The sequence below is a fragment of the Sus scrofa genome, chromosome 7, assembly GCF_054392235.1.
Source record: "Sus scrofa isolate SSC_HxYL_T2T_F1_AM1 chromosome 7, Sscrofa_HxYL_maternal_Yorkshire_Landrace_v2.0, whole genome shotgun sequence".
Taxonomy (NCBI): domain Eukaryota; kingdom Metazoa; phylum Chordata; class Mammalia; order Artiodactyla; family Suidae; genus Sus; species Sus scrofa.
In genome coordinates, this window is record NC_139389.1 from 28,170,556 (window position 1) to 28,189,429 (window position 18,874).

Genomic DNA, 18,874 nt, shown 5'->3' on the forward strand with positions numbered 1-18,874 from the left:
GCATAACTCCACAGATGCCTTTTGATTGGCCGTGATACTGGTGGGGGGTGTAGGGGCGTCACAGGGGCAGGGCCCATTTTAAAGAGCCAGGTGGGCGGGGGGAGGGCAGCCTGTGGTCGTGGAGGAAATAAAAGTCCCAGAGTTTTTGAGAAAACACAATATCAATCTTTTAATCTTTTTACTACAAAATCGACATCTGGAAGGCGGGAATGAGGCTGGGAGGCTGTACAGGCGGGGTGCTGTTTTGGATCAGGGCTACGTCTCTCACTTCTTCCTCTTCTTGTCTCCCGAGGGCACCTCGTTCTTCTTGCCCAGAATCTTCAGAAGGGCTTTGGACATGTAGTAGGGCCGGTCCAGGGAGCCGTCGTTCCTCTCCAGGTCTTCCACTGAGGCGCGACATAGACCCATAAGAACGGAACGTTGGGGGCTAACCCCATTCCCGGGGGTGGAAATCAAGGACCAAGAGACAGCTGCCTGGTTTCCTGGCTGCATTCCCACCAGCTGTTTTTTGGGGCAATTTTTGTAAACTGCTAAATAGGTTATGTAAATAGGTCATCTGTAGAGTGGAGTCGATAATACTATGTTTCATAGAATGAAAGGGATTAACGGAAAAAATACATGATACATGTCAGTTTCTTAGCGGAGAGCCTGGTACTTAAGATATCCCAAATGAATGCATACAGTAGGGTGAGAAAATCCTCACTCTCTACAGCCACCTGCTGGGGAGTCTGCTGTGGCTAACTTCATCCCTAGATCTATCTTTCTTTCTCTCTTTCTCTCTCTCTCTCTCTCTCTCTCTCTCTCTTTCTTTCTTTCTTTCTTTCCTTTCTTTCTTTCTCTCTTCTTTCTCTCTCTTTCTCTTTCTTTCTTTCATTCTCTCTCTCTCTTTCTTTCTCTCTTTCTTCTTTCTTTCTTCCTCCCCCCCCCCGCCCCCGCCACCCCGCATTCGTGGTATACAGAAGGGCTTAGAGCACAGCTTCGCAATGCCGGATCTTTAACCCAATGTACAGGGCCAGGGATGGAACCTGCCCTGCCGCAGAGACAGCACCAGATCCTTAGCTTGCTGTACCACAGCAGGAACTCTCTTCCCTAGATTTTCTGCAGGAAGATGCCAGAGGCCTCTCCCCTGGAATGCTCCTTCTTGGGAGAGCCCAGGAGACTAGGGGCTCACTCCCATACTGCTTCCCAAATACCTGGCCTGAGGATATTAGTAGAGGCTCCCTCAGGCTCTGGCTTCTATAACTCATGAAATTGCTATTTCGAGAAGCACCAAGTCTCTGAAAAAGCCTGAATGATCTGGTACCTTTAAGTTGGGGAGAGGTGGGGGGTGTTACTCACAGAAACAGAGGAAGAGAGTATCCACACACATGCCGAAAACGCTGAAGAAGCCACTGGCGATGACGTAGGCTCCCATGATGGAGGTCTGGAAGACACAAGGCCCATTTAGGGTTCCTCTGGAGAGGTGGAGGGTGAGGCAGAGGGGCGAAGGTCACTCACCATGATGGGCAGCCAGTAATAGTTGAGCTGGGGACTCTCAAAGTCTTTACCCAGTCCCTGGATGCGACCGGTGAAGAAAAAGAAGGACAGGACCCCTAGGGGAGAGATCTGGAGGTCAATGTCACTCCTCTAAGGTCACCTCTTAAACTGCCTGGCCACCAGTGTTCTGTCCTTGTAACTCGTGTCTTGGTCCTTACCGACACCTCCAACCACCAGCAATTTCCCAAAGAACAGCAGCAGGTCTGTGACCTTGTCCAGGACGACCACCCTGTATAGGGAGATGGGGTAGGTTGGGGGTGAGAGGCCTGGCAGGGCTGGGAAGAGAATTGGCTATGTGATTTGCCGTGACAGCTGCAAAATGAAAATCGCTCACATTTCAAGATGGAGGAAGCAGAGGTTAAACCAAGCTCAAGGCCCATCTGAGCACAGCATGCCCACGAAGCTGGCCTTGCGGGGAGATCACCAGGGTTGGGGTGGGGTGGTGACAGCCTGACCTGACAATGTTCCGCATGAGCAGCATGAAGGCGTTTTTGGCTGAGACACAGAAATTCTTCCCATAGATGGCAATCTGAGTGAGGTGGAAAGTCCAGAGTTACCTGTGGTGAGGTTACCTGGGAGAACGGGAGGCCCGGGTCAAAGGCCCCAGAGCAAGAGGGTGCGCACGTGCAGGGGCTCACCATGATGTATGCATTACGGTTCAGGAACTTGATAAACTTTTCCAAACACCAGAGGCAGCACTTGAAGCAGCACATGATACAGCGGGCCACCGGGTTCTGGGCTCCTGGAGGTCAGGAGGGCTCACGTTTGGTCCCTGGCCCCTGACAGCCCCTCCCCAAGGATCCAGCTGATCCGCCTAGCCTTGCCCAGCCACCCACCTCGGCTCACCTCTCAGTTTGTGGTCAATGTACTCCAGGATGGCCCGTGCTATCTGCACCAGGGTCAGGATGAGGGCTCCGAAGGCTAGCGACCCAGTGTGATACCTGCACAGGGCTTAGGCAATCAGAGGCAGCCCAGGACCCCTGGGACTCCTAGGTTCACAATTCTCAGCCCCCTGCCCCGGGCTTACCGGAGTGTGCGGATGAAGGCAGAGCTCAGGGGAAAGGTAGGAATGTCCCGGGGCTTGTGGAAGGCCCAGTAGAAGGAGGCGAAGGCCCCAGCCAGGACACACTGGCCCAGGGCCAGGACCCAGTTGATGGTCCAGAATAGCCCCAGGACCCCGTAGATTTGCAAGTTGAAGAGAGAACGTTGTACCAGGCCTGTGGACAAGTAGCCCTGGAAGACGCACATCAGCCCTGGGCAGGTGGAGTTCACTGGCTGGTTCTGGGGAGGAGGACAGAGGAGGCTCATTCTCAACCAGTTCCCGCCCCTCCCAGAGCAGAAGGAAGGAACAGCCTCCTCAGAACTGGGGAAGCCTGTTCCTGCCAGGAGATCCATCTCCGGGTTCAAACAGGGTTCAGCTGCCTACTGTGTGAATATAATTAGCTTCCTCCAGTCTCCAGCCTCTGGATGGGCACAAGCGCTCCCAGGCCACGTGGGCCAAGCCTTAATGGTGTGAAGGCAGTGTGACTAATGCCTAGCCCTAACCCTCACCCTAACCCTATCCCTTGCACTCAGTCAGCAATCCCCTCCCACGGCAGCCTCTGCAACCTCCAGCCAAAACACTTTCCAGTAAACGTGAACAGACTGAGTATCAGATGATACTAAGGAATTGTTAATTTTGTTCCCTGTGATAAGGGGGTAGTGGTTAGGCTTCTTTTTTTTTTTTTTTTTGGTCTTTTTGCCATTTCTTGGGCCGCTCCCTCGGCATATGGAGTTTCCCAGGCTAGGGTCGAATCCGAGCTGTAGGCATATGGAGTTTCCCAGGCTAGGGTTGAATCGGAGCTGTAGCCGCCGGCCTACACCAGAACGACAGCAACGCAGAATCCGAGCCGTGTTTGCAACCTACACCACAGCTCACGGCAACGCCGGATCGTTAACTCACTGAGCAAGGGCAGGGACCGAACCTGCAACCTCATGGTTCCTAGTCTGATTCGTTAACCACTGTGCCACGACGGGAACTCCTGGTTAGGCTTCTTAAAAGTCCTTATCTGTTGAGATTTATCCTGATTTATCTAGGTAAAAAACCACAATGTCCAGAATTTGCCTTTTAAAATTCCAGAAAGGGAGTTCATTGGTGGAGTAGTGAGTTAAGGGTGGCTTGGGTCAGCGCTGTGGCACAGGTTCAATTCCTGGCCCAGGAACTTCCACCTGCCACGAGTGCGGCCAGAAAAAAATTGCAGGTGGGGCAGTGGTGGTGGATGGGTAGGGAGACAGATGAAACAAGAAGAGAAAGATGAAGGTTATGGAATCTGGGAACAGGGATTCTCCGTGTGTGTGTGTGTGTGTGTGTGTGTGTGTGTGTGTGTGTGTGTGTCTGAAAATGTCCCTAGGGAGTTCCCTATAAGCTCAGAGGGTTAAGGATCCAGCATTGCCACTGCTTTGGCTGGGGCCTCTGCTGTGTTACGGGTTTGGTCCCTGGCCTGGGAACTTCTACCTACTTTGGGTGTGACCAAAAAAAAAAAAAATTTCCCTAATAAAAAGCAAAAACTGGGAGTTCCCATCGTGGCTCAATGGTTAGCGAAACTGACTAGCATCCATGAGAACGAGTGTTTGATCCGTGGCCTCACTCAGTGGATTAAGGATCTGGTGTTGCTGTGAGCTGTGGTGCAGGTTGCAGATGAGGCTCAGATCCCATGTTGTTGTGACTGTGGCATAGGCTGATGGCTACAGTTCTGACTGGACCCCTAGCCTGGGGACTTCCATATGCCACGGATGCGGCCATAAAAGACAAAATAAATAAATAAATAAATACCAACTAAAAAAATTTTTAAAAGAAATTAAAATTAAAAAAATAAAATAAAGAGCAAAAACCACAGGAGTTCCTATTGTGGCTCAGTAGGTTAAGAACCTGACTAGTATCCATGAGGATGTGGGTTTGCTCCTTGGCCTCGCTCAGTGGGTTAAGGATCTGGGGTTGCTGTGGCTGTGGCATAGGCCAGCAGCTGCTGCTGAGATTTGACCCCTAGGCTGGGAACTTCCTATGCCTCAGGTGCCTCCCTAAAATGAAAAAAAAAAAAAAAAAAAAAAAAAGAAAAGAAAAGAAAAACCACATATTTGTGTCCTAAAGCAAAGGAAATAAACAAATGGGACCTAATTAAAGCTTCTATACAGCAAAGGAAACCATGGATAAAATGAAAAGACGGCCTGCTGAATAGGAGAGAATATTTGCAAATAATATGACTGACAAGGGATTAACATCCAACATATAAAAACAGCTCATATAGGAGTTTGCACTGTGGCACCTCAGGTTAAGGATCCAGCATTGTCTATGCAGTGGTTTGGGTCGCTGCTGAGGCACAGGTTCAGTCCCTGGCCTGGGGAACTTCCTTATGCCAGAGCCATTAATAAAAACCCCAAACCCCTCAATCCTCAAAACACAGCTCATACAACTCAACATCAAAACAGGAATTCCCTGGTGGCACCTTGGGTTAAGAATCTGGCATTGTCACTACTGTGGCTCAGATCAAAGCTGTGACATGGATTCGATCCCTGGTCTGGGAACGTCCACATGCTGCAGGTATGGCCAAAAAGGGAAGAAAAAAAAAAAAAAAAGAGTTCCCATCATGGCACAGCAGAATTGAATCCAACTAGGAACCATGAGGTTGCGGGTTCAATCCCTGGCCTCACTCAGTGGGTTAAGGATCCGGTGTTGCCCTGAGCTGTGGTGTAGTTTGCAGATGTGGCTTGGATCTGGCATTGCTGTGGCTCTGGCGTAGTCTACAGCTCTAATTAGACCCCTAGCTTGGTAACCTCCGCTTGCTGCGGGTACGGATCTAAAAGGACAAAAAGACAAAAAAAGAAAAAAAAGGAAAAGAATATTAAAAAGGAGTTCCCATAGTGGCACAGTGGTTAACAAATCTGACCAGGAACCATGAGGTGGCAGGTCCGATCCTTGGCCTTGCTCAGTGGGTTAAGGATCCGGCGTTGCCTTAAGCTGTGGTGTAGGTCACAGACGCGGCTCAGGTCACAGACGCGGCTCAGATCTGGTGTTGCTGTGGCTCTGGCGTAGGCCAGCGGCTACAGTTCCGATTGGACTCCTGGCCTGGGAACCTCCATATGCTGCGGGTATGGCCCTCAAAAAAAAAAAAAAAAAAGAATGTATAGGAATTCTCATTGTGGCTCAGTAGATTAAGAACCCGGATAGTATCCATGAGGATTTGGGTTTCAATCCCTGGCTTTCTTCAGTGAGTTAAGGATCCTGTGTTGCTGCAAGCCGCTGCATAGGTCTCCAATGCAGCTCAGACCTGGCATTGCTGTGGCTGTGGGGTAGGCCAACAGTTCCAGCTCAGACTCAACCCCTAGCCTGAGACCTTCTACATGCTGCAGGTGTGGCCCTAAAAAGAAAAAAAAAGTTTGTATATGTATAACTGAATCACTTTGCTGTACAGCAGAAATTAATACAACACTGTAATAAACTATACTTCAATCAAAAAAAACAGGAGTTCCTGTTGTGGCTCAGCAGAAACAAACCCAACTAGTATCCATGAGGATGCAAGTTCCATCCCTGGCTCTGCTCACAGGTTTAAGGATCTGGCATTGCATGAGATGTAGTATAGGTTACAGATGTGGCTTAGATCTGGCATTGCTGTGGCTGTGGTGTAGGCCAGTGGCTTTAGCTCCAATTCGACCCCTAGCCTAGGAACTTCCACATGTTGCACTTGCAGCCCTTAAAAAAAAAAAAAAAAAAAAGAGAGAGAGAGAGAAAAAATAACAATAATAAAAGTAAACAAATAAAACAAAAAAACCCCACAAACAACTTGATTTAAAAATGGGCAAAAGAACTGAATGACATTTTTTTCCAAAGGGGAAATTCTCAACATCCGTATGAGCATTTGATATGAAAAAGGCATATGAGGAGTTCCTGTTGTGGCGTAGTGGTTAACGAATCTGACTAGGAACCATGAGGTTGCAAGTTCGATCCCTGCCCTTGCTCAGTGGGTTAACGATCTGGTATTGCTGTGAGCTGTGGTGTAGGTCGAAGACACGGCTCAGATCTCACATTGCTGTGGCTCTGCCATAGGCCAGTGGCTACAGCTCCCATTAGATCCTGAGACTGGGAACCTCCATATGCCTCAGGAGCGGCCCTAGAAAAGGCAAAAAGACAAAAAAAAAAAAGAAAAGAAAAAGGCATATGAAAAGATGCTCAATATTGATAATCATCAGGGAAATGCAAATCAAAACCACAATGAGATATCAATTCACACCTGTCAGAATGGCTATCGGCTATCATCAAAAAGAACACAAATAATAAATGTTGGTGAGGATGTGGAGAAAAGGAAACCCTTGTACACTGTTGGTGGGAATGTAAATTGGTGCAGCCACTGTGGAAAACAGTATGGGTGGTTTCTCAAAAAATTAAAAATAGAACTACCATATGACCCAGCAATTCCACTTCTGGATAAACATCCGGAAAACAAAACAAAAAAACCCAAACCAACCAACCAACCAAAAACCCCAACCAAACAACAACCACTAATTGGAAAAGATGCCCCAGTGTTTGTGCAGCATTTTTTCCAAATGCCAAGATATGGAAGCAACCTAAGGGTCCAGCAACAGATGCACAGACACAGAAGATGAAGATTACAACTGAACCATTTCGCTGTACACTTGAAACTAACACAATATTCTAAATTAACTATACCTTAGTAAGAAAAAAGAATTAAAAAAAAAAGCGGTACCACCTTACACCAGCCAGAATTGCCATCATCAAAGAGTCTACAAATAATAAATGCTGGAGAGGGTGTGGAGAAAAGGGAACCTCCTACACTGTTGGTGGGAATGTAAATTGGTACAACCATTAGGGAAAACAGTATGGAGTTTCCTTGAACTAAAAATAGAACCACTGTATGACCCAGCAATCCTCTTCCTGGGCACCTATCCAGAGAAAACCATAATTCAAAAAGATATATGCACCCCAATGTTCGCTGCAGCACTATTTACAATAGCCAAGACATGGAAGCAACCTAATGTCCATCAACTGAGGAATGGGTATAGATGTAGTATATTCCACATGGTATATTCCATGTGTGTATGTTCTGTATACACAGTGGAATATTACTCAGCCATAAAACAAATGAAATAATGGCATTTGCAGCAACGTGGATGGACCTAGGAATTATCATACTAAGTGAAGTTAGACAGTGAAAGACAAATATCATATCGCTTACATGTGGAATCTAAAAAAAGGATACAAATGAACTTATTTGCAGAACAGAAACAGATTTACAGACTTTGGAAAACTAATGGTTACCAAAGGGGACAGGTTGTGGTGGGGGGAGGGACAGGCTGGGGGGTCGGGGTTGGCATATGCACACTGAGGTATATGGAATGATTGGCCAACGTGGACCTGCTGTATAGCACAGAGAACTCTACCCAGTGTTCTGTGATAATCCATGTGAGAAAAAAGCTCAAAAGAGAATGGATGTGTGTACATGTACAACTGAATCACTTTATTGTACAGCAGAGATTATTATAACCTTAAAAATTAACTTCAATAAAACTTTAAAAAACTTAAAAAAATTATATATATATATGATATAATGGAATACTATTCAGCCATAAAAAGGAATGAAGTTTTGCTATTTGGAAGTTCCTGTTGTGGCTCACTGGGGTAAGGACCCGAAGTTGCCTCCGTGAGGATGCGGGTTCGATCTCTGGCCTTGCTCAGTGGATTAAGGATCCCCTGTTGCTGCAAGCTGCGGGATAGGTCACAGATGCAGCTATGATCTGGTGTTGCCATGGCTGAGGCCACAACTGCAACTCTGATTCGACCCCTAGCCTGGGAATTTCCGTATGCCACAGGTGCGGCTTTAAAAAGAATTTTTTTTTCTCTATTTGCAGCAAAGTGGATGGCGTTGGAGGGCATTATGCCAAGTGAAATAAATCAGACAAAGACAAATAGTGTATGATATGACATATATGGAGTCTAAAAAAATACAACAAACTAGTGAATATAACAAAAAAGAGGCAGACACAGATGTAAACAAACTAGTGGTTACCAGTGAGGAGAGGGAAGATGAGAGGGGCAATAGAGGGCCAGGGGATTAAGAGGTAGGAACTACTGGGTGTAAAATAAGCTACAAGGATATATTGTACAACATAGAAAATATAGCCAATATTTTATAATAACTATAAATGGAATATAATCTTTAAAAATTGTGAATCACTATGTTGTATGCCTATAATGTATATAATCTTGTACATCAAACCAGGACCATGGCAGTGAAAATGACAGATCCTTAACCTGCTGAACCACCAGGGAACTCTACAAAAGTCTTGATAATTGCTGAAACTGAGTGTATGCTTGAATTTTTTTTTAGGGCTGCATCCTCAGCATATGGAAATTCCCAGGCTAGGGGTCAAATCAGAGCTGTACCTCCTGGCCTATGCCACAGCCACAGCAACACCAGATCCAAACCAAGTCTGAAACCTATACCACAGCTCATGGCAACACTGAATTCTTAACCCACTGAGCCGGGCCAGGGATTGAACCTGTGTCCTCATGGATACTAGTCAGATTCGTTACCACTGAGCCACAATGGGAACTCCCATGTGTGCTTGAAAATTTTTTTTTTTTGGTCTTTTTAGGGCCACACCCATGGCATATGGAAGTTCGCAGGCTCGGGGTCTAATTGGAGCTACAGCTGCCGGCCTATATCACAGCTCGTGGCAATGCCAGATTCTTAACCCACTGAGTGAGGCCAGGGATCGAACCTGTGTCCTCATGGATAATAGTCAGATTTGTTTCTGCTGAGCCACGACAGGAACTCCTGCTGGAAACTGTATTGCAAGAAGGTAAACCACTTTCCAGTTTGTGTGCAGTTGTGGGTTTGTGTCAGTCCCGAACACTAGATCCCAAGCAAGTTGAAAGCAAGAACCAGTTCCTTTGGGACTTTGTGTACCAGTGACTGGCACATAGTGGGTCCTCTTTAAATGTAAAGGACCTTCCTCTTTTTTTTTAGAGTGGGGAAAACGCCTGTGGGCACCACCCATGGTCCCAGCTCTGATGTGGCGGCCACGTGAAAGCTCTGACCATAAATACCCAGCAGTCCAGCCCCGCTCCTTGGAACCTCACGGGGGGAGAGTTTAGGAAAACAGCTACCTCTCCAGGGAGCTCCACCCACCTATTGCCTAGGACACTTTGTTCAGAGGGAGGAAGACTGACTCACAAAAAAAAAAAACCAAAAAACAAAAACAAAACAAAACAACAACAACAACAAAACCTAAACAAAACCCATCTAGAGTTATCAGCCCTTATTGGGTGCCAGGCATTATACTAAACCCTTTCACGTGCCCAAAGTCCTTCAATCTCAAGCTCCCAGAGGCACAGATACTAAGATTATTTCCATTTTACAGGTGCTGAGATTGAAAGGGTGAAGTGGCTGATGGTCCTCTAGGCAGAGGAATGTCCTGGGCAGGGATGGAGATGTTCTGGTGACTGCCTGTCCCAGGGCCAGATCCTTAACCAGGTCCTTAACCTGCTGAGCCACCAGGGAACTCTCCAAAAATCTAGATAGTTGCTGAAACTGAGTGTATGCTTAAACTGGATTTTGCAAGAAGATAAGCCACTTTCCACTTTGTGTGCAGTTGTGGGTTGGGTTGACCCCCAACACTAAATCCCAAGCAAGTTGAAAGCCAGAGCTAGTTCTTTAGGACTTTGTCTACCCGGTGACTGGCACATAACGGGTCTTCTTTAAAGGTAAATGACCTGGCGGAGCTTCTGTGCCTGCCTGCTTGCACCTCGCACAAGAGTCCTATCTTAATAAATCTGTTTCTTGCCTATCAAAAATAAATAAATAAATAAATGTAAACGACCCACTTATACTTTTGTACATCTCGGCCCAGCACCCTCCTCTCCCAGCACAATGGGTGGCTCAGGGAGACGTGGAGTTCGAGGACTGGCTCCATTTCTGGCTCTGCTAGGGGCCTGCTGTGTGGCCTCGGGTGAGCCCTTTGCCCTCTCTGGTCCTCAGTCTCCTCCGCATGATGAGAGATGTGGACTAGGCGGCCTCTAAGGAGCCCTCAGCCCTATTGGTGTTCCCTCTGAGTCCCCCCTAAAACCTCACCATGGGGTCACATGATGTATTCATCATCACTTTCTCACAGCCCGCCAGGCTGACGTTGGGTGCCCAGAGCACGTACTGGGGTTGCCCCGAGGTGGCCAGGTATCCAGAGGAGAGTCAAGGAAAGCATGGTCCCATGTGGTCCCTCCTCAGCCACCCATCCCAGGTGCTCAAGCGGGTGGTCCACTGCACAGAGGGGCTGAAATGCAGCCTGTGGTTGAGCTCTCGGGGCAGGGCTGTGTCTGCTGGGAGGAAGGGGTGCCTTTTTCCAACCGCACTGAGGGGCTTAGACAAAAGTGCTGCCCTGCCCCACCCCCAAGGGCTCCAGGAGGACCTGGCTGTGTGGGCAAAGGATACAGGGCGGTCATGGCCCAGTAGGCAATGCAGACGAGCAGGAGGACGAAGGTGACCAGCGGGTAGAACAGGGTAGACATCATCTGGCCTACAGCCCTGCAAGGAGACGAGAGCCGTCCATCAGCGAGCCCAGCCCCCAGCCCCACCCCACCTCCCACTGGGCTGACCCTGGCATGGGCCACACCTCGGCCCTCTCCAGGGCCTGCGCCATCCCCCCAGGCTGGACGCACCATAGGTGCTCAGTGAATGAACGGAATTGAGTAGATCAGCCTGCAGGGACCTTTAGAGGAAACTAGAGTCACAGAGGAGCCACCAGGGGCAGCTTCAGGGAGAGTAAAAGCCTGTTTCACATTCTAGGCCCTTGATAAGACACTAATTAATTTAATCCTTATGTCAATCCCACAGGGTAGGAACTAGCATTACACCCATTTTATAGGTGGGTAAACTGAGGCGCAGAAAGGCTAAGTCACTCAGCAGTGTTAACCACCACACTATGCTGCCCTCCTGCTCCAGCGCTCCCTGCCACCTTTCCAGCACCCCCATCCCAGGCCCATGCCCCTGCCCTCCACCCCTGCTCCTTCCCAGACAGGCCCTGACCTGCTGGCTTCCTCCAGGAGGGCAATGGCTATGCGAATCCGCTGCCGCAGGAAGATGAGCATTAGTAGCAGGATGCCTTCAAGCACAGCCAGCAGGATCACTGAGGGTGGACGGGGGGAGCAGAGGGGCACGGGTCAGGGCCAGGGCAGCCCTGGGACAGCCGGTGGTTCTTGGGTGGGCAGGGCACTCACGGGCTGCTAGCCAGGTCTCCTGGACGCTGCTGTAGGCGCTGAGGTTGGTGGTGAAGCCCAGCTGGGAAATGGAGGCGCCCTTGTCCCGCAGCAAGCGGTACTCGTTCCAGCAGTGGTAGATGCCATAGGCCAGCACCCCCAGCACTCCTATGATCAGCACGAACACCAGGGGCCCAGCCACCAGGCGCAGAAGCAGGACAAACAGCAGGCTCAGGACCAGAGCCACGCCTAGGGCGCTGTGGGCAGGGAAGCATACGTAGGCGAGGGTCCCTCCACATCCCCCAAAACTTTCCCTTCTCAGAGGCCCCCAAATGCCTTTCCTCATACCCCCAACACCCCCAGGTCAGAACCCTTGCCTTTTCTCTTACAATTTTTTTTTTCTTTTTAGGGCTGTACCCCCAGCTTATGGAGGTTCCCAGGCTAAGGGTTGAATCGGAGCTGCAGCTGCAGCCTATATCACAGCCACAGCAACATGGGATCCGAGTCACCTCTGCAATCTACACCACAGCCCATGGCAATGCTGGATCCTTAACCCACAAAGTGAGGCCAGGGACCGAACCCGCATCCTCATGGATCCTAGTCGGGTTTGTTAAGTGCTGAGCCATGAAGGGAACTCTTCTCTTACAAATACTGTTGGTTTTGGGATACACTTTGAACTCTGGCTCATCCTCTCCTAACCAAAGCCTCTGTCTCAAAAGGTGGGCTAGGGGACAGAGGGTCAGGGCGGGGAGCCGGGAAGGACGAGAGAGAGAAAGCAAGGGAATCTGGGGACTCACGCAAGAATCCAATACCAGGACTGGGCAAAGTCTTCAAAGATCTTGACGCTGATGTCGCGGGCATTGAGGCTGTCAAGAAGACCACTGTTGGGGAGAGACAGAGTCAGATGGGGGGGGTGGGAAGGGGTGGGGGCAGAGATGTGGGGCAGGGGGTACCCACCTAATGCCCTGGGAGATGGACGTGTTGGAGATCTCCGGGACCTCGGGCACAGTGCTATTGGGCCACGGAAAACAACGCCCCAGAGCTGGAGGGAAAGAACAGGGCACTGGGTGGGAGGGCCCAGAGCTTTGCCTTGAAGGTCTCTGCCCCCCCACCCCCGAGGGCCCCGAGGGAGGGGGTGAGAAGGTCTCTGCCCCACCTCAGAGGCTGCACTTGATTCTACAGCTGAAAGGGAACCCCTGCCCTGAGAGGACCAGTCCAGCTTTCTTCACTGTCTCTCTCTCTCTTTATTTTCCGATTTTTAGGGCCGCACGTGCGGCATATGGAGGTTCCCAGGCTAGGGGTCGAATCGGAGCTGTTGCCACCAGCCTACACACCAGAGCCACAGCAATGCCAGATCCGAGCAGCATCTGCGACCTACACCAAAGCTCATGGCAACGCCAGATCCTTAACCCACTGAGAGAGGCCAGGGATTGAACATGCAATCTCATGGTTCCTAGTCAGATTCATTTCCGCTGCTCCACAATGGGAACTCCTTTAACTATAATATTTTCTATTAAAAATGACATTTGTAATTGGGAAGAAGAGCATACAGAAAAAAAAAAAAAAAAAGGGCAAACCGTGAACCCACCGCCGAGCCACAGTCATTGGGGTGAACTTCTCTCCAGCCTGTTCCTGTATCTACACATCAGTGAGCTTGTGTTCATGCCCCCACGTGCTCTCGTGGGAATCTCATGCGGTCTCGTTGTGAACAGCCCTGATCTCCCCACCCAGGATGAGGTGGCGTTTCCACCCTCGCTTTGCGGGTCCGCAATGCCTGGCATCCAGGCAGCAGGTGCATAATAAGCACTATGATCTGACTGCACGACAACCATGCAGCAGAGAGAAAAAGGAAACCTGTGCTCATTCTGACTTTGTCACAGACGAGCTGTGTGACTTGATTCTGTCTGAACTTGGTTTCCTTGATTAAGGAATACAAATCCCAGACAGGATGAGGTCTGAGGAGAGAGTGTGGTGTCTCACCTGGACTGGAAGGGAGGAGGAAACTGGGGCAGAGCTCCTGGCTCAGGCTTTGGTGCACTGGCTGGAGGGGGGGACAGAGAGACATACAGACACACAGACAGAATAGGATGATCATTTACCATCTACCCGACTCCCACCCCCATGCATTATGGACCCGCCCTGGCGACAGCAGGGGATGTGACTTTGGGGGCAGTGCTCACCATGTCCCCAGGCACCCCTGGCAGACAAAAGCTCCTGTTTGCAGCGTAGAACACCTGCCCAACCGTCTGTGAGAGCTGGTTTGTTGCCACGGTCCATGAGACCGCTGGGCAGGAGGACACACACACCTGGGGGCAGAGAGTGTGCTGAGAGGCTGGTACCCTCCCCCTCGTGGGAGGGGGGATATGGGAGCAGAGGCAGGTCCCAGACGCTGACCTGGGGCGTGGGGCAGTCCAGACCATTCTGGGCGACCGCGATGATGTTGGTGGTTAGGACGCAGCTGAAGATGTTGAAGTACAGGAGATAGGGTTTATCTCTGCAGGAAAGAGGGAAGCGTATGCGTCAGGGCTTGGTCAAGTCTTGGGGAAAAGAAAGGGATGGCCAGGGCTGTGCCTAAAATGTGCAACGGGCCCATCACGGTCCAGACACACATCACCCAGCTCCTGACCTCAGGAAGCTCAGCCCAACTGGGGAGGCACAGGAGACACCTGAAAGATTTCCCCAAGGAATGTGGCATCTCAGCATCGCCACTTCTTCTTCTTCTTCTTTTTTTTTTTTGTCTTTTTGTCATTTTTTTTAGGGCTGCACCCACGGCACATGAAGCTTCCCAAGCTAGGGGTTGAATTGGAGCTGGAGCTGCCGGCCTATGCCACAGCCACAGCAAGGCCAGAGCTGAGCTGCATCTGCCACCTACACCACGGCTCACGGCAATGCCAGACGCTTAACTCCTTGAGCAAGGCCAGGGATCAAACCCGCATCCTTGTGGATACTAGTCGGGTTCGTTAATCACTGAGCCTCGACAGGAACTCCAGCATCGATACTTCTTCTTTTTATTTTTTTTGCCTTTTTTCTAGGGCCGTTCCTGCGGGCATACGGAGGTTCCCAGGCTAGGGGTTGAATTGAAGCTGTAGCCACAAGCCTACGCCAGAGCCACAGCAATGCGGGATCCGAGCCACATCTGCAACCTACACCACAGCTCCTGGCAACGTCGGATCCTTAACCCACTGAGCAAGGGCAGGGATCGAACCTGAAACCTCATGGTTCCTAGTCAGATTAGTTAACCACTGAGCCACAACAGGAACTCCGGGCATCGGTACTTGTAACAAATGATTTAGAGCTTGAACTCTGGAGCCAAATCATCACCCAGCTTTATGAGCTTGAGCAAGTCACTTAATCACTCACGGCCTTGGTTCTATCACCTGTAAAATAATAGCAGCTACCTCATAGGGTTTCAGTGAAGTTTGGGTGTGTAAAGGGCACTGTCTATCTGGCATGTAATACACGCCATAGAAATGTTCAAGGTGTTGATGTTGATTGAATGTTTCTTGCAGGCCAGGACGGAAAGCTTGGTTCCTGGAATCATCCTTGTGTTTCAGATGAGGAAATCAAAGCTCAGAGAGGCTGAGTACATTGCCCAAGATCACAAACCAGAACTTAGTTCCTACGGGGATTCAAATGCCCATCTCTAGACTCCAGAATCCCTGCACTTAATCGTGACTCTACAATGCCTCTGGGGGGCACTCAGAAGGCAGGGGTCGAGGCTGCTCGTTGTGGCCTGGAGTGGTGAGATTCAGGGAGACTGGGGGGGAGTGTCCCCTGCCCCACCCGCTCCTGCCCCTTCTTCCTGCCTTTATACTCACTTGTTTTCCCCGATCCCGCAATAGGCCCCAGAAGAGTTCCGGGGGTAGAGGACTTGCTGGGGGTCTCCATAGACCCAGGCTGGAGACAGAGACACACAGTTAAATCCCTGGAGGGGACGCAGGCAGGGGCTTCAGAGGGGACAGCCATGGGCATGGTCCCTCCCTGGGACAGTAATGTCCCCCGGCCACTGGCCCAGCTTTGCACAGCCATGAACTCACCCACAAGCCCCACAGCAATGTAACCCAGAATGAACACAAAGAAGAGGACACAGCAGATGATATCCGTGCAGCTCCTGGGAGAGAAATGGGGGAAACCTTTGGAGAGGATGCTGGGGGGAGCATGGTCTGGAGGACCCAAGGTTTGGAGAGTTGGGGAACACTGGAAAGTAGGAAGAGGTAGGTTTCATTGTATTTTATATATATTTTTATGGGGCCGCACCTGTGGCATATGGAAATTCCCAGACTAGGGGTCAAATTGGAGCTGCAGCCATGGCAACACCAGATCCTTAACCCACTGAGTGAGGCCAGGGATTGAACCAGCATCCTCACAAAGACAACATCGGGTCTTTAACTCACTGAGCCACAACAGGAACTCCCCATTTTATTTTTAAAATTTTTGTCTTTTGAGCTCTGTCCCCGAAGCACATGGAAGTTCCCAGGCTTGGGACTGAGTGAGAGCTGCATTTGTAGGCCTGCACCACAGCCACAGCAATGCCAGATCGGAGCTGCATCTACCACCTACGCAGCAGCTCACAGCAATGCCGGATCCTTAACCCACTTAGTGAGGCCAGGGATTGAACCTGCATCCTCATGGATCCTAGTTGGGTTTGTTACCTCTGAGCTGCAACGGGAACTCTGTTATTTTATTTTTTAAGAAAAAAATTTTCTGGGTGGGTAAACTTTCTTCTGAAATTTAACACCAGAAAGGGCACAATTTGTAAGTGCTCGGCTGGACAAATTTTCCCAAAGGGCATATGCCTGGGTAGCCAGCTCCCAGGTCAAGACACAGAAAGAACATCACCAGCTCCCAGAAGCCCCTTTGCGCCCCCTCTAGACAAGGCAATTTCCCCAGGGCCGCCACTCTCCTGCGTAAAAGCGTTTCCCCCACAAATTTCTAACCAATATTCAGCAAATAGAAGCAAAACCAGGACACTTACTTCCCCCCTCCGCCTCTGCCCCCCACCGGTGGAGCACGGTGTCCAGAACTCACCTGTTCCTGATGGGGCCTCGGAAGGAGGGGTCATACTTGGCTGGTTTCCCTGAAGGGCGTGGGGAGAGGTGTGGAGAGTGAGGCATCGAGAGGGGTCTCTCCCCCCATTTCCAGTCCCTCCAACCCTTTCCCCGCACAGGATCTGCCATGCACCGGGGTCCTCCCTGGCCCTCAGGAGTTTGGGGGGAGATGGACTAGGGCAGGGCCGGGAGGAGGGGAAATAGGAGAACAGGAAACGTTAGGATCAAAGCTTGGTCAGCAGCCTCACGGCTCACTGTGAACTCCAGCCAGGCGGCCTTGGAGGGAGGGGAAAGGGCCGCCTTTATGGGTCATTAATGGCTCGAACCTCAAGGCCGCCAGGCAAATAGCCTTCATCTCCTTCCCCCACCCTGGCTCCGGAGTCTCCCTCCAGCTGGGGTGTGGGCTGTCTTCAGCCTTCCCAGTGGCTTTCACACCCCTATCCTTGTGGGCGCAGATTCAGAGCTTTTCAGGGAGGTCATAGCCCCTTCGGCATCGACCCCAGCCCCTTCCTCTACCCCCGGCCCCAAGCTAAGGGGAAAGACACTGGAACCGAAGGCATCCACTCCCCCAAGGCCCGGGGAGGGGAGGGGCCCCTGCAGACCCCCACCCCGAAAGGACTTCGGTCTGGTCTCCAGGCTACTGTCAGTCCCTGGGAGGGCAGTCCCGGTGACACCTGAGCCTGGCAGTTGAGATTGGGGCCACGTCCTGTTCCTGGTCCTCCCTGAGTACACACAGAGAGGGGGTGGGGCCAGGCAGCCAGGGTCCCCTGTGGGCATCGAGGAGGGAGGACAGAGGGCTGGGATGGGGTGTGGTCCATTGTCCCTGGTGCCCTGGACTCTGTCCCTCCAAGGTTCTCGGACATGATGTCAATGATTGACCCAAAGCCGCTCCGGGAAGCTGAAGCTTACGAGGCGCCCTCACTGCTCCCTCCCCTAATTCCCTTTGGACCAAGGAAGGCTTCTGGGAGGCCCCTCCTTTGGGTTCCCTTCTTTCCAGAGAGAAGTTCAGAACCCCAGACCCCAGGGGGCCTCGGCAGGCAACCCCCTAGCCTTCGATGCTCACAGGTGTCCCAGTGTCCTCTCCCTTCAGACTCCCGCCCCCCAACCCCAGGCCTGGGGACCCCTGGGCAGCCTCCCAGCCTTGTTCCTCACAGATTCTGGAGACAGGCTCCCTGCTCCCTTTCCTCAGGCCTTACCCTGCAGAGGACCCTCAGCAGGTGCTGCTCCCCATTCCTCTGTGTACACCCTCCTAACAGAGACCCTCGAGACAGGCCCCCAGCCCCCTCTCCACCAAGATCTGCAGCCCCAGCTCCTCAGAGGGACCCCCAGCACCCTGTCCCCTCAGAGACCCAGAGTCCAGGCCGAAACTCCTCCTCCTCTTGGGGACCGCAGCTGCTTCTCCTGACAGCTGCCTAGACCCCAGCTCACCCCTCCCAGGCTCTGCAGCACCTGACACCCCCAGCCTGAGCCCCTTCCCCTCCTCAGGACCCTGTCCCTGCCTCCTTCCGGTTCAGGCTCTGCTTCCCAGGGCCCTGCCTCCAGAGAACCAGAGTCCAGGGCTGATAGCACCCCCTCCTCCCAGGGACCCCAGATGCACTCCGGGAAGGCTCCCCAGCCATGGCTCCCAGCCCCAGAACCCCGTCCTCCTCCCAGGACCTTCTTCCATCAGCTCATTTCCTGGGCCCTCCCCTCTGGGACTACGGCTCCCCTCAGCTCCACTCCTTGGAGCGACCCCAGCACCGCGCCCCCCTCCCCATTCCCAGTGTAGCTCTCCCTTTCCTCACTGGAGCCCGAGCCCCCATCCCAGCCTGGCCCCAGCCTCACCGTAGGCCTTGTCTGGGTCCTGTTTTTCCCCCATGGCTCAGTCTCCGGAGTGATTGGAGCCTGGGAGACCTGGCAGCTCACCTGCCACCTGCCCCGCCCTCCCTCTGGCACGTCACAGCCCCACCCCTGCCTGTGGTCCCTGACACACTCTAGTTCCTCCTACTTGACTCTGAGCTGGAAGGCGAGCCTGGGATGGGGTCAGGTCAAGGCTACTTGCTCAGGC

General features: G+C 51.4%; 1 protein-coding gene across 4 annotated transcripts; it reads right to left on the reverse strand.

Moving 5' to 3' along the window:
* Positions 1–141: 141 nt before the first annotated feature.
* SLC44A4 (solute carrier family 44 member 4) lies at positions 142–18,702 on the reverse strand. Of its 4 annotated transcripts, none has more exon segments than NM_001101818.1 (21): positions 142–386; positions 1,339–1,423; positions 1,498–1,592; positions 1,695–1,765; positions 1,992–2,065; positions 2,175–2,278; positions 2,383–2,477; positions 2,564–2,817; positions 10,662–10,763; positions 11,015–11,108; positions 11,610–11,709; positions 11,801–12,036; positions 12,577–12,660; positions 12,737–12,821; positions 13,760–13,820; positions 13,960–14,085; positions 14,174–14,273; positions 15,598–15,676; positions 15,817–15,890; positions 16,808–16,856; positions 18,652–18,702. In NM_001101818.1, coding segments are annotated over 21 exon segments (2,124 nt in total). In that variant the 5' UTR covers positions 18,686–18,702; the 3' UTR covers positions 142–264.
* Positions 18,703–18,874: the final 172 nt, after the last annotated feature.